Raw genomic sequence first — 14,326 nt, 5'->3', positions numbered from 1 at the left:
TGCACTGGAGGTATTAGTTTATTATAAGTAAAACAAAATCTCTGCAGGGGTGCTTCCAGTTTCCAGTGTTTGCGTGTGTCAGGGAATAAGAAGGTATGTGTATTGCTAAATGTCCGATTTTTAATTTAAATAGAAGGTCTGAAGTGGCAATTTTGACTGAGTTTATAGAAAACGCTATTAAAGGTCTGCAGTCTGGGTACAAAGCAGCAACTCACAGATACATCGAACTCCACTGGAAGCCTTAAAGAGGTTTCGAAGATCAAAACGATCCTCATATTGCTAAATGTGACGCTAACTAGCTTATTAGCCTAGCTTTTGTGGTGACAAAGGAAAATGAAAATAAAAAAAAAAAGAAAAAAAGAGACATTCTGCAGCACGTACTTATACTACATCTATTAACATACAAAAAAAAAAATAAAGAAATTTAAAAAAAAAAAACCCTGACCTACTTTTAGGGTTTAAACGAAGGGGTCAAAAGGAGGCGCAGTGGTTGGCACATTTGCAAGAAGGTCTCTGGTTGGGTTCCTCCAGGGGGCTTTTCTGTGTGGAGGCTCCATGTTCTCCCCGTGGGTGTGTGGGCTTCCTCAGGGTTCTCCACTGTCCTTCCACTGTCCAAACACAAGCAGGAGCTTCTAAATTGCCCAGACGTGAGTGAAAGAGTGAATGGTTGCACGTCTCTATCCGAGGTCCTGAGATCGACTGCCGGGGTGAACCATGTCGGCTGGTAAAGTGCAGTATAAGTGGTTTATTTAATGAAAAAATGAAGGAACAATGCGTAAAATTGGAAAGTAAATTCTGAAAAACGAGTCCAGAGGCTCCCCGTTACTTGTCTCCCGTTTATTTGCGTCAAACTTGAGGTTGACTCCTGTGACTGGTGGGGCGAGAGTAAACGCTTTAAGCACGAAACTAAAAAAACTGACGCGAAGAAAGAAAAACAAGTGAATTATCAGAGACGGCGCCTCAGGCTGGTGGAGTTCCCACTGATCTCATCGCTTGGGAAAATTAAAAACCCTAACAAGCTAGCTTCGGCTTAAAACAACAAGCGGAATGATTTCTTCACCGGGAGCGGTGACCCGACGGAGACGCGCAACCGGAGCGTCTCAATTCGTGCGATTTCCTCGATCGGCTCGTGCCGATGAGCCACTTCCGCCTCGACCGCCAACTCCTCCGGTGTATCATCAGCTTTCTCACCATCGGATGGCAGAAGGTGTCGGAGAACAACATCTTCTCCGACTCCCCTCTCCATCTTCTTCATCCTGCACGCTGACGACTGCGGGTCCAACCGGCGAAGTTCGCAGACGACGCCGTCTTTTTGCTCTTACTGTCTCGTCCGTTGCTTTATGATGCAGCCCCGTCTTTTACAACCTCCTGAGGATCTCAGAGTTTGAGACAACGCCAGGAGCTTCTGCTCAGGAAGCTGAGGTGGTTTGACGTGAGCGGCACCATCCTGTCCACGTTCTGTTAGACCTTCATCGAGAGTACAGTGAGCTTCTCCTTCACCTGCTGGTTCGGCTTAATTGCTCTTCAAGACAGAACCGTTTTTCAGGCGTCGCTGAGGTCTGCTTGGAAATCACCGTCCGACCTGTCGGATCTCCCTCCGGGCTCCACGACCAGCAAACCATAAGGACGGCCAAAAAAATTTCTCAGTATCCGTGCCGCTCCCCTCAGGTTGCAGACTGCTCTGCAAAACACAGAGGAGGAGGGAAACCTTTGTCCCCGAATCTGTTCGGCTCCTAAACTCCCAGTAGCATCCAACCTGCCCGAGTTTCTCCTTATATTCATCATAAAAATGCGGCGTGCCCTGCACAGAGGGACCTTTTTTTTTTTTCTTTCATGCACAGATGTACGGTTATTTACGCATGCACAGCCCTTTGCACAGATGTACAGTTTATCTACAGTTTATCCCCAGATGTTGGAATCACTCCACTCCATTTGTCGCTTATTTTCACCTTATTTTGATCTTATTTTTTTATTAGATTTTTTTCCCTCATTCTTTCCAGCTTTTGTCTTAATGTTATTTTTTTAATGTTTTATTAGATTTCTATTAATATTTTTATTATAATATTAATGTAATATTGGATTATTTTCTAATTACAATTATCTAAATTTTATATTAATTTGATTTATTATTTTAATGTATTTTATTAGAATTTACAAAATTGCCCCACAATTGCCCCTCGGGGGCGCACATTTTTCTGATTTTGATTCCAATCCCGCAAAAAGACGCCATCGCAGATGCCGCTTTGATTAATGTTTAACGGTCGCTTCTCTCGCCTTACAGCCTCTGCGCGCAACGCGACCAGCCGACCACCATCCAGTCCTGCGTCCTCCCTAAGGACTGCCAGGTGACCGAATGGACTGAATGGGGCCTCTGCTCCAAGGCGTGCCTGGACCCCGAGGCCCCGAGGGGCGACCGGAGCCGCTCCAGGCAGGTGCTGCAGTTCCCCGTGGGCGAGGGAGCGGAGTGTCCGGCGCTGGAGGAGACGGTGGCGTGCGAGCCTCAGGGCGAAGGCGTTCCGCCCTGCGCCACGTGAGTTCTCACCGGAATGGTCGGGGGGGGGGGATGAGGGAAGGATATTTATTTATTTCTTATGCGCATGTTGTCTTGTCACATTCTCTCTCACACACACACACATACACACACACACAGCAGGGATGCACTCTGCGGATGACGCGCTAAAATACAGCGGCGAACAATAGCTGAGGCTGCACACTCCTGTAAATTCCTGTTGACTTGTCGTTACCCACATCACAGGGCCAATTTGTTCTCCTGGGTGGCTTGTGTGTGTGTGTGTGTGTGTGTGTGTGTGTGTGACAGCATATGGAGATAGATTAGTTTAAGTGCTCGGCTGGTGCCAGATAAGAAGAGACAAATGGTGGGGGACCGGGAGGATATTTCAGTCTCTCTCGCGCACAAAGATTTCAAACATAGTCTCACAGATGGCCTTTTTTCCCCGACTTTCCTCGGGTATCATTTTTACTAAGCTATTGCCAGAATTGTTTTTTTTTTTTTTTCCCCCAATAGCCAATGAGGGAGCCACCTGATTATTTGTCACACTTGTCTTATGGCTCATTTTGACCATGTTGAATCTCCCCGCCGTCTTAGTTTTTCATTCGACGACATTGCAATTTGCCGTGATAAATAATGGGACGAGTAAATTACAGCCTGTTTGATAATGATTTCGTACATTTCAATTCATTCCTCTTTTGGTTGTCACCTGCAATTATGGGCCGTAACTCATTGTCTGCTGTTGCTTTAAGCGAAAAAAGGAAAAAAAAAAGAGAAGAATGTCGGTTTCTCCCTTGACACAGCTCTTGACAGAGCATTCAGATCTGTGAATATATGAACAGAAAGGTATCAAAAGAAATAAGAAGCTTCCCATTTTAGACACGCAAAAAGGCTCTGTTGTAGCATCAGCTGTTCCTTTTCGGCAAGCACTTCAACATCAGGCGCTTTCATAAAAAGATATTCTAGCCCAGATAAAAAAAAGACAAGAAAACAGTTTTTTTTTCCTACTATATTATTATTTCATGCTAATATTTATGAGCGTCTTTAGCAGCATCGCTAATGACGCTAGGCAAGCGCTTTGTCCTGCCGCCCTTTTTCCACTTTGCATGATTTTGTCCACGTTGACCTCAACGCAGGCGCCATGTCAGGGAAGGGCAGCATTCTCACCTCTTATTTCAGGGTGAAATTCTTGGGTTTTCAGTGCTTCCATGTGAAAATCAATTAGTTCATTATCTACACCGCTTATCCGCTACAAACTCATCCAGACCCATCCAGGGGATCATGGAGACGCCATAGAAAAAGGGTTCCTGTCGGAATTCTCGGAATTCAACCAGAGATGCTGTGACTTCATATACATATCTTTGGACTACCTTATTTTTTTATTTTTAAATCTAGTGTTTTTTGTTTTCTTTTTTTTTTTTACTTTTTTTATTATTATTTTTCTGTTTGTGCGCTGGGCACCGCTACAGGATAACCAACGCTACATGGGAAAACTACATGGCAAATAAAAAAAAAAAAATCTGATTCTGATTGAGGTAAATATATATATATATATAAAGAAAGGTACAGAAAGGTATCAAAAGAAATAAGAAGCTTCCCATTTTAGACACGTGAAAAGGCTCTGTTGCAACATCAGCTGTTCCTTTTTGGCATATATATATATATGTATGTATGTGTGTATGTGTGTGTGTGTGTGTGTGTGTGTGTGTGTGTGTGTGTGTGTGTGTGTGTGTGTGTGTGTGTGTGTGTGTGTGTGTGTGTGTGTGTGTGTATATGTATATACAGTTATATGCACCAAATGTCCAGAAAGGAGGGTGAAAATGTGGCTAACTTTTTCAATCTGATTATCAAGTAGTTGTGGTGTGGAATGACATAAAAAAAGACATATTCACACTGAAATGTTGTTTTAATCGGCACAACACCTAAATATTCATTCTTTTTAGGAATAACGGGGTTGGTGCATATAGTTATATGCACCATTTCTCCAGAAAGAAGGGCGAAAATATGGCTAACTTTTTAAATCTGATTATCAAATGGTTGTGGTTTGGAACTGTTGTTTTAATCGGTGCAACACCATTCATTCTTCAACACCAATATTCATTCTTTTGAGGAATAACTGGGTCGTTTCAGTTGCTTCTCCACCGCACGGTTGTGGTCTGAGAAGATTAAAAAAAAATATGCTTCCGCTTCCATCTGTTTCACTTTGCTCCATATCTCAACCTTCCCCTCCAGTTATACCTGGAGAACCACGGAGTGGAGCAACTGCAGAGTTGACTCGTTGCTAAGCCAACAGGATCGTCGGCGTAGCAACCTCACGGGGCTCTGTGGGGGAGGTTTGCAGACCAGGGAAGTTTACTGTGTCCAGGCCAACGCCGAGCTCCTCAAATACCTCAACGACTTCAAGGAGAAAGACAAAGGTAAGGGGAAAACCGAAGAAGGTCTCTCAGATGATGTTTCTCCTCACACCCTGCAGCTCTAGTCCATGTTATATTTTAATTTCTGGTCATGAATTTGTCTCATGTGGAATCCCCGACTGCCCCGGAGTTCCTAAACACAGAACAGTGCACGAGCATGGTGTTTCCGCCGAAAAAAGAAATCCAACAGGGACTGGGATGCTTCCCTTTTTTTCCTTTTTTTTTTTTTTCCCTCTCGCAGACCCTACTCTTGTTCTACATTTTTTTTTTTGTATGTTCAAAAAAAGTAAAAGAACAAAAAGACACACACAAGCGGAGCCTCCAGTCGGTGCTATCGAGAAGCATCTCAAACCTCGGTTCTCACCCACTGCAGAGAGGATTTGCATTTTTTTTCATGCTTTGCTTATATTGTCATATTGACTTTATCTGGTCCTGTATATATGTATATATTTATATATTCTTTTAAAACTTTTTTTCCCTGTTTTTTTCATTTATTTTATTCAAGATGCAAAGCACTTTCTAGAGTCAGTTGTGGTCCTCGTGGAGAATGTTGAGATGTTGACATCAAGGTTTTTTCCGCCAATTGGATTTTAATGCTGGGTTTAATGTTCACTTCTGCAAGGCCACTAGTCGGAGGGAATATGTAGGAAATTTAGTGTTATTATATTTTAAAACCCCTTTGTTTATATATGTGACAGACAAATCAAGTATGTAATACATACACAATAAGAAAACATGCTAGCAAATGTTTGCTGTTTTTTGGGGCCTCCATGCCAATTTTGCAAGAGCACAGCGAATACTTGTGCCAAAAACAAACAAGACAGACAATGATCTGCATCTGGATGAGGTTTAATATTGAAAAATGCATGATAAGGTGTAAGAGTTTGAAGATATTCAATATATATCAAATTGTCGGCCAGTTTTTGGAGGTCAAAGCTGCTTCAAACTGCCGCCCTGCTCCACGTTAGCCGCGTCCCGCTTTGCCAGCCGGCATCGCCGTGGATCAGATCTCACGCTCCGACAGCATAGCCTCAAACCCGCGAGCTCTGTTCCGCAGTGCAGCTTGAGTAAGTGTGATCAAGGAGTGTTACATTACGAGTAGCGTACACCCCTACCACACGCACCGGAGCAGCAGCTACCCCCCTTTCGCCCCTCGGCGGACTGGTAAATGATAATTGCGTATCAAACACCGCAGCAGCAGATGCAAACCTACGTGCTAATTCGGTTTGAGACCGACGACACGATGACGAACGCTTTCGCTCCTGGTGACCGCGGCTGCTCCCGTCAGGTCTGCTTCAGCTTTCTCCCCGCTGCCTACCTTCTCCTCCTGCCGCACTTTCAATCCCGATTCGGAGGCGGTTCGGGCGGAGGGGATTTGCGAGTGCAAACGGCCTTCATTCCTGACACTTGTCAGGACAGCTTAGCGTCAAGCCTCTTCTCTTATAGGGTGCTAACGACATTAGCACGGGCCAAGCCGGAGGAGAGCAGCCCCGCTGATTGGGTTAGAGAGGTGAAATGTAGCCGTCGCCACCTGTGTCACATGTGACGCGTCCCTTTCAAGGAAGTTTTGCGGCCGAAATGTTGGCGGCGTTCACACAGATACAGGCTCGCCTAAAAATACACCAATGTCGGTATTAGTGGCGTTTCTTTTAGTTAAGTGGAGTGAAAGCCAGGCAGATATGTCATTCACGCTCACGCAATTACTCTATAAACTCAGATATCCGGCTCCGTAGACGTCCCTTTGAACTATGTGGATGCCACGGAGGCTGTGCATGTGAGGAGCGTTGGCATGGCAACACCACGCTGCCGCCATTTCACACAATTCCAGTGAATAACTGTTGGCATTGATGGGCAAGGTGGAAGAAAATACAATGTGTGGATGAATTTCATCCATTCATTCGTTTTCTATACCGCTTGTCCAGCTGGGGTTGCAAAGCCAGTCCCACCTTTGATTGGTTCACTCTGGACCAATCACAGGGCCCCTTATAGAGACATCCAACCATTCACTCCGTCTTCTTGTCGTGGCAACTGGACTTGAATTTCGTCACTTGACGTTTCACCCCTCATTCGAGAGGCTTCTTCAGTTCCGATGAACCCTGGGGAGGCGGTAAGGTGATGTGAAAAGGTAAAGTTAAACTTTTCACATTCTGAGACGTTTTATCTTTTCACATTCCAATCCAAGCAATCACCAGAACTTGCTCCTTTGTCCCCACCTGATGACACACCATTAGCATAACCACCCCCTTTGACCGAGTTTCTGCCGATCGATTTGCATAATAAGCCGTGATAACGTAGCCGTTGTATTTAGAAACTGGCCATTAGAACCGAAGAAGTCTCTCGGATGACGCGTGAAACGTCTTCAAGTGGAGAAATCGGAGTCCAGAAAACATGGAGACATTTTCATCAATCTTGTCTTCAAAGCTAGGATTGGCCCGATTGCGTCGCTAAGTGGGTAAACAGCTGTCGATGAGCGCAACACCTGTGAATCCGGAGGTATAGAAAAGCAGCCAATGAGGACGTCTTTCATGGGAGCATCGTAGCCGCGCTGCTGCTTGAATAAGCGGCGGATCGTTCCTCCGGAGGACGACTCTCTGTTGTCGAAACCCTCGGCTGAAAAGCTTTATTATGAAGCAGCGTGTGAGCTGAATTAATGCGAATCCTTCCGAGGCAGACACAACCAAATTGACATTTATTGGCATTAATGTACTGTGGATTATTACATTTTATTCTTTTGAATATTTCCTCAAGGGTTCCTGACGTGTCTTGCGCGATGCGGAAGGAATCTGTGATTGATGGCTCGCACGAAACATCTGGCGGGGCACTTGCTCTTCCGAAGCATTGTTTCTGGGAATTTTAATTGATCGGCGTTCCTTTGCTACCCCGTGCGTCGGCCCTAATTAAAGAATAATGAGTCCGGTAGCTGAGATTAAACCCATCGACAGTTGAGACAAAACATATTGTGCTAAATAAATCATGAAACCTCGCCAGATTTCGCTCGGATAAACTCATTCCTTGCAGATGTAGCAAAGGCCATTGTGTAACTGCTGCGCTACATGTTGTAGCATCTGGTAAATAGCAGCGCTTTGGCCCTGGCTGTGCACGTATGTCAGTGAGAGCATCTGCACGGACACACACACACACACACACACACACAAGTGCGCGAACCCACAAAGTTCTTATCTCCTTGGCACAGGAGTCCCCCCACCCCGTCGGGGGGTAATCTCCCTGCACACCACCGAGACAGAGAGGCAGACATTCGGTCGGAAAAAGACGTTCGCATGAAACCGCCACCGTCTTCCTCCCGCTGCTTCATGCATAAATATCACCGCGCTAACGGGCGGAAGCTTCCCGCAGGACACGACCGGGATCAGCTTACCGCCTCCTAAATCTTAACCTTAATCTTTATGGGGGAGTAGCTCCGGTCTGACCCCGAGATCACTATCGCTGCCTTAAAAGTGTCATCCTGTGCTTCCTCGGCTGAGGCGGCGCGGCTTCGCTTTCCCGGTCCCCTCCTCGCCGAGGCCAACCGGAGAACGTCGAAAATCCTAAAGGCGGCGCTCGGGACCAGGCGGTGTCACAGAAGTTCATTTAAAGAAGCAGCGCTCGCCGGAACGGGTTTCCTCCGGGCGTTTAAAATAGCAGAATCTACACTTCACTTCCCAAATAGATGTTTTAACATGTTGTAAAACGGCAACGCTCTACCGGCACGTCCGCCGCCGCCTTATAATGTCTTGATTTATAAAGACAATGACGTTAATGTTGTCTCGCCGCCTCAGATAGCGAGCGAACGACCTCTCTTCGAATCACAGACAGGCGGTTTCGAGGCTCGACCCGGAGCCGGGGACTGCGCGCGTTAGCCGTCGGACGCTTTTGATGCTTGCTAATGTTAGCCGTCTTACTAAATAACTAACCAGTCAGCTAAACAAGACCCACTCAGAGCTTTTAACCTTGGCTTTGTTTTCATATTCCGCTCCCTTTGGAGGCACTTGTACTTATTATACAGCGGCTGCAGTCAAGAGCGGCGAAATGCCAACACGGTCGTTGTTGAAGGCCAGCTTGGAGAAGGCGGGGCCGCGACCGCGTCATCTCCGCTGCATCTCGTTTCATGATGGGCTCTGGAGTGTAGCTGCAAGATGAAACACCGACCTTCAAAACGTCATCGATAACCAGGCCCCGCTGCTTTACAGAGCACCGGTTCGGCTGTGACGTGTGAGAAAAAACAAGTTATTTTAGGCCACCTTGAAAAATATATATGTTTTTGCGGATCGTTTTTGGGTCCGGGTATCGGCGGAATGGGTCAGGCCCTCTCCTGAGATGCAAGCGCCCAGAATGATACCCTCAAGACCTTTCTTTCAAGACTAAGAGAATTCTGAAGAGGGATGTTGACGCAGTGTCCGATGAGTCACGCAGTCCAAGTAGAAGTTGAGTTCAGAGAGCTTTATTTAATGGTGAGAGAACACAAAGCCCGAGTCATCCCGCCGAAAACCGGGTCACGCAAGGTCATTGAACGTACAATTTCCACAAATGTGGATGTTTTCTCAGCTCCCTTTTTTATCTTTTTCTCGTCCCCCTTTCTTCTCTTGTGTTGTAGGTAACCCCGATTTAAAGTTATGCCCTCTTTCCCTTGAGTCAACTAAATTGCTCAGGGATATTGAAATCAATGTGAATCCCATCGATCTGTTCTGCAGCACTAAAACACATACTGCACTCTTTTGAAGCTTTTTTATGGGTTTATTCGTGGCAAAAATACAGAAAGGAATTAAACATAACCTTATTTATTGCTGCGTTTCTGGTGTTCTTTCTCTTCTTGCCAGCACTTGTACTTGGCATTTCCCTCTCTAAATAAGCAAAAAAAAAAGCCTTCTTGCATACGACTCCCTCGCTAACGCTATCTCCAGCTAGCGGGCTTTCATTAATCCAAATAAAGAGTCACTTTGCTTTCGAGATTGTAGACTCTCCAACCACATCAGCCATTTTTGGCACATCTTTGTTTTTTGGGATTGTACAGATGGTGGACTTAGCCATGTCGTAGGGCATGGCGAGATATGTAACACCCACACCGCTTTTACCTTTAGCTACAATTTCCTTCTTCAGATTGACTGAATCCTAGCTTAGCACAACTATCACTGCCACTTTTAACCTTTTGGGAGCCTTAACGAGGCTAACCTACTGGGAAAAACCCAAAAAGCATTATAACAGGAGAACACAACAATGAACAATGTAAACAACGCTAGCAGCGGAGTTTGTCTGTATGTTCTTGCGCTGAGGCTTATTCGCAGCTCGGATTTGATAGAAAACTCTGTTTGTTGGACAATTTGTTTGTGATTAGGGGCGTTCATAAGCCCGGGTTCTGTTGTACTGTCATCTTTCCCTTGACCCTTGCTGGGCCCCTGAGCTTTTATTTCTTCTTTTTTTCTGTTTTAGCCGCATATCTTGTGATGTGGCTGTTCACACGTATTCCTTTACATTTGTTACGCTTATCAGGGACAATCGTCGATTGACATTTGAGCATAATGAAGCCTTTGCTTCACTTGATTATAGTGACCCCTCCTATGTTGGTCATACGTGTTGCAGACACATGGTGGCCTTTGGTATGTCGGCCTCACGCGGAATTAGACACAGCAATCTCAGGTACCAGAGAGGCTGTGAAGGACATTCAAGTTCCTGGCCACAAAGACTTCCACAAAATATCTCCATGGCAAATAGCTGGGACGGACATCAACATCGACACCTCCGGATCACCTAAGGATGATGGCAACGTCAAACAAAAAGTGACTGTCGCGTTTGTTTTTAAGAAGGCAGCGCTCATCGTCTCCTTGTCTTTATTGGCAGTCCATAAAACATACCGTGCGTGTGGTCCATGTTTACGGCGTCGTCAAAAATACATCATCCTGGCATCAAAACGATCAGTCCTTTTTTTGCACGTTTTTTTTACGTTGTCTTCATCTTTACCCGAGTGTTACCCTATTAGACCGACATTGGCATCTCCCGCTGTTATGTTGACTAATCATTAATTTTGAAGATGGATTCCTTACATTTTGGAGGGCGTGAATCATTCGCTGGCGCGTTAATGACGGTAATATATTATACACCTGCCGGCCGGCTTTCGCACCTCAGTCTCGATAATGAGCAGCTGTCATTCTGTAATGTTCGGCCAGAGGAAACCGGCAATTATCTTTTACAATGACATTTCTTTTTTTCCCCCGCATACGGGTTAAACGTTTTAATTCGTCAACCGTTCGGAGGGTGTACTGCGGACCGAGCCAAGATTACTCCCTCGAACCTGTCTGCAATCATCCCGCCGAGCAGAGCTGAACTCATCCGGCCCTTGTTTTCGCAAACACACACACACACACACACACACACACACACACAAACACACCTTTCAAAAGACATCAAATGGAAATAATCTCCAAAATCCCCCCCTTCGTTCTGTGAGACCCCCCCAAAAAAAACTGCAGGGCACTTCTTTTGTACCATTGGCTCAGAGCCCAGACAGGGGAAGTCGGTCCCAGGCTGAAAACAGCGTAATCAAATTTCTCGAATCCCATCGTCGGGATTTCCGGCTACGGAGGGTGTCAGTAGAATCACAGATCCGATCCGCCCGGGTCGGACTAAATGAATTTAAGTAGCTGAAGGCAGATTCACCCAGAGCCCTTTTCCAGACCTGCTTCTGTCCTCGCTTTGCAGTTGTTGCCTTTTGCATTAGATTCTCTGCCTGTGTCCATTTCCGCCCCTTTTCTTATTTTTTTTTTTTCTTCTTATACTTCATGCCTCTAGCTCCCCGGTGTGTGTGTGTAGCTAATAGCGCTATCTCCCCCCCCCCCCTCCCTGTTATTGCAGCAGGTCAGACCCAAAGACAGCAGAAGCCTAGCGTCCCCCCCCTCCTCTCCGTCACCTTCCACATCACAGGTAGGTTCTTCTCCGTCACGCCGATAACGAAACCTCTTCCTCTCCTCCCCCTTCATTGCCTCTCCTGCCTGCAGGGTTTCTGATTTTCGTTCCTTTAACCTTCTTCGCCCCTCCCGCTCCCGCTCTCATTGTCCTTGTTCAACCCGATCCTCCTCTTCCTCTTCTTCTTTTTCCTCCTCATCTAATTGATCTCCCTTTGAATCCAATGCAGGGATTTGTCTAAGATCCCGAAATCAATCCAAAACATGTATAATCCTGCAACAAATCAAGAATTTTCTACCCGTGTATTAATTATCCGCTTCGGAGAACAATCTTTATAAACAACACGGTGGTGAAATTGTTGCCTTTTTTGTTTTTTAAATCATAAAAATGAAATTAAAAATGCATGACTGTATTATGGGTATACCTGCAACCCCTTCTCTTTCTTTTTAATCCCCAATTCTCTCTGGTCACTCAGTCCAATCCTTTCTTATTTTAAATTAATTGTATGTCTTTTATTTATTTTATTTCCCTCCATATACCTGTTTGCTCCTCATTTTCTCTTGTTGTGCTTTGCGTGTTCTTTGATTTATGCCGTTTTATCCCCAGCTGCATTATAAATGACAGGGAAATTGAGTTCATTATAAATCAGACAAGGTGTTTTGGGTGAACGGATTACAGGAGGAGACGGTGTTTTTATACGTTTTGTCCACAGGTCAGGTTGGATGAGGCGGACTTTTAGTTTTATTCACGTCAAACCCGCGACAAACTCAAAAAAGGGGTTTATTATCAGTGACTTGGAAGTCGTGGAAAAATATATATACCGTATTTTCTGGACTATAGGGCGCACCTGTAAATAAGCCGCATCCGCTCTATTAAAAAAAAAAAAAAAGTTAAAAAAAAAAAAAATGTACAAGCCCCACCAGGCTATAAGCCGCAGATATCTATGTTGACAAGAAATGTCCTCCAGGACATTTTCAAGTTCAGGCCACCTGCTTTTATGTCATCTGAAAGCTTTTTTCGACTTTTGGCATTGCATGAGCTCTTCCCGCTGCCGCTTCCAACGTCTTACCATAGATTCATTGACGCTAAGCTTGCGTGCCGCAGCGCGGTTTCCTTCGTGGATAGCGAGCTCGATGGCCTTCAACTTAAAACTTGCACCATACGAGCTTCTTCTTGTGGTTTCCATGATGAAGGGGCGAGGATTTGAAAATAAGCACCAGTTAGTAATTTGTCGTGCCTGTTCTATCTGCTTTATAATCTGCTCTTTCTGCCATTCGTCTTTGCATTGATTTATATGTCTTATCTTATTTTGGATTCTACTTCCGCCCCCCAGCGATGGAAGAAAAATCCATAGAATAGCCACACTTTTGTATACGCCGCATGGTTCAAAACCTGGGAAAAAAGTAGCGGCTTATAGTCCAGGAAATACGGTAGTAGTTTCAGGGGAAACCTCTTCTTCTTCCGGGGTCGCCACAGCCGATCATCTGCCAGCATCGAATCCTCTCCTCTGCATCCTCTTCTAACATCATATCCTCTTTCACGCCATCCATAACCCTCATCTCTGGTCTCCCTCCAACCTCAGCATCCTTCTCCCCGGATCTCCACCAGCCCTCCTCTGTCCACGTCCAAAACATCTTGCTCTCACTTTTATCTCCCAAACATCCAAATCCCTCTGATGGACTTCATTCCCGATCCTCTGCATCCTCCTCCATCCCAAAGAGAACCTCCACATCTTCATCCGCGCTGCCTCCAGCTCCGCCTGGGCTCTGCAAAGCTGTGTTTTATTAAAGACACACACACACACACACACACACACACACACACACACACACACACACACACACACACACACAGACAAAACAAAACAATCGGAGGCATCCAAGCGTTGAAATGAAAACTTTGTTCCCCGACAAACTGAACATGGGTAGTTAAACATAGGACATTTTCCTCCGCTGTAGACAGTGAGCCGCTCAACCCACACACACACACACACACACACACACACACACACACAGATACTTACCATTGTCAGTTTAGTACAATAAAAAAAATGAACCCCCTTGAAAATAAGCTATAAAACGTCTAATAAAGCCGCGGGATGCAGGGAAAAAAAAGTTCCTCCGCTTTGTCATGCGAAGACCAACACTGTATTAACAAGCGGATTGATATGTAAAGATTGAAGTTAGTGTACTTGCCCAGTAAGACATGGATTAGCGGCGGCTCAGGGAACTCACTCTTCGACTTTTTAGTGTATTTGTGCGAGGAATTAAGACATTTTGCATTTCAAAAAGCCTTACTTCCCTTTCCCCCCGTGCAGTTCCGGGGGATTTTGATCCCCCTTCCGCCCGTCTGTGCGAGACACTAAGCTCTCGGATGCCGTGTCGGAGCCGCCGGAAAAACGGGAAGCGGGGAAGTGGAGACTCGGGTCGGACGTTTTTTTTTTCGCGCAAGTTGGTGTAGGAATCCAAAATGTACGGCCTGATTTATACAAACTGGGGGTCGGCGTGGC

At 45.5% G+C, this 14,326-nt stretch overlaps 1 protein-coding gene across 1 annotated transcript in view; it reads left to right on the top strand.

The window, feature by feature from the left end:
* thsd7ab (thrombospondin, type I, domain containing 7Ab) overlaps positions 1–14,326 on the top strand; it is a 146,983-nt gene that overhangs the window by 9,833 nt on the left and 122,824 nt on the right. Inside the window, exons 2-4 of the mRNA XM_086154429.1 lie at positions 2,282–2,530; positions 4,742–4,926; positions 11,767–11,835. Coding sequence (XP_086010555.1) covers positions 2,282–2,530; positions 4,742–4,926; positions 11,767–11,835 — 503 coding nt within the window. The remainder of the gene's footprint in view (positions 1–2,281; positions 2,531–4,741; positions 4,927–11,766; positions 11,836–14,326) is intronic.

This window comes from Fistularia commersonii, chromosome 10 (genome assembly GCF_037954325.1).
Source record: "Fistularia commersonii isolate RoL2024-O1a breed Wild chromosome 10, RoL_Fcom_v1.0, whole genome shotgun sequence".
In the NCBI taxonomy this organism is placed as follows: domain Eukaryota; kingdom Metazoa; phylum Chordata; class Actinopteri; order Syngnathiformes; family Fistulariidae; genus Fistularia; species Fistularia commersonii.
This window is presented reverse-complemented; position numbering and strand designations above follow the sequence as displayed.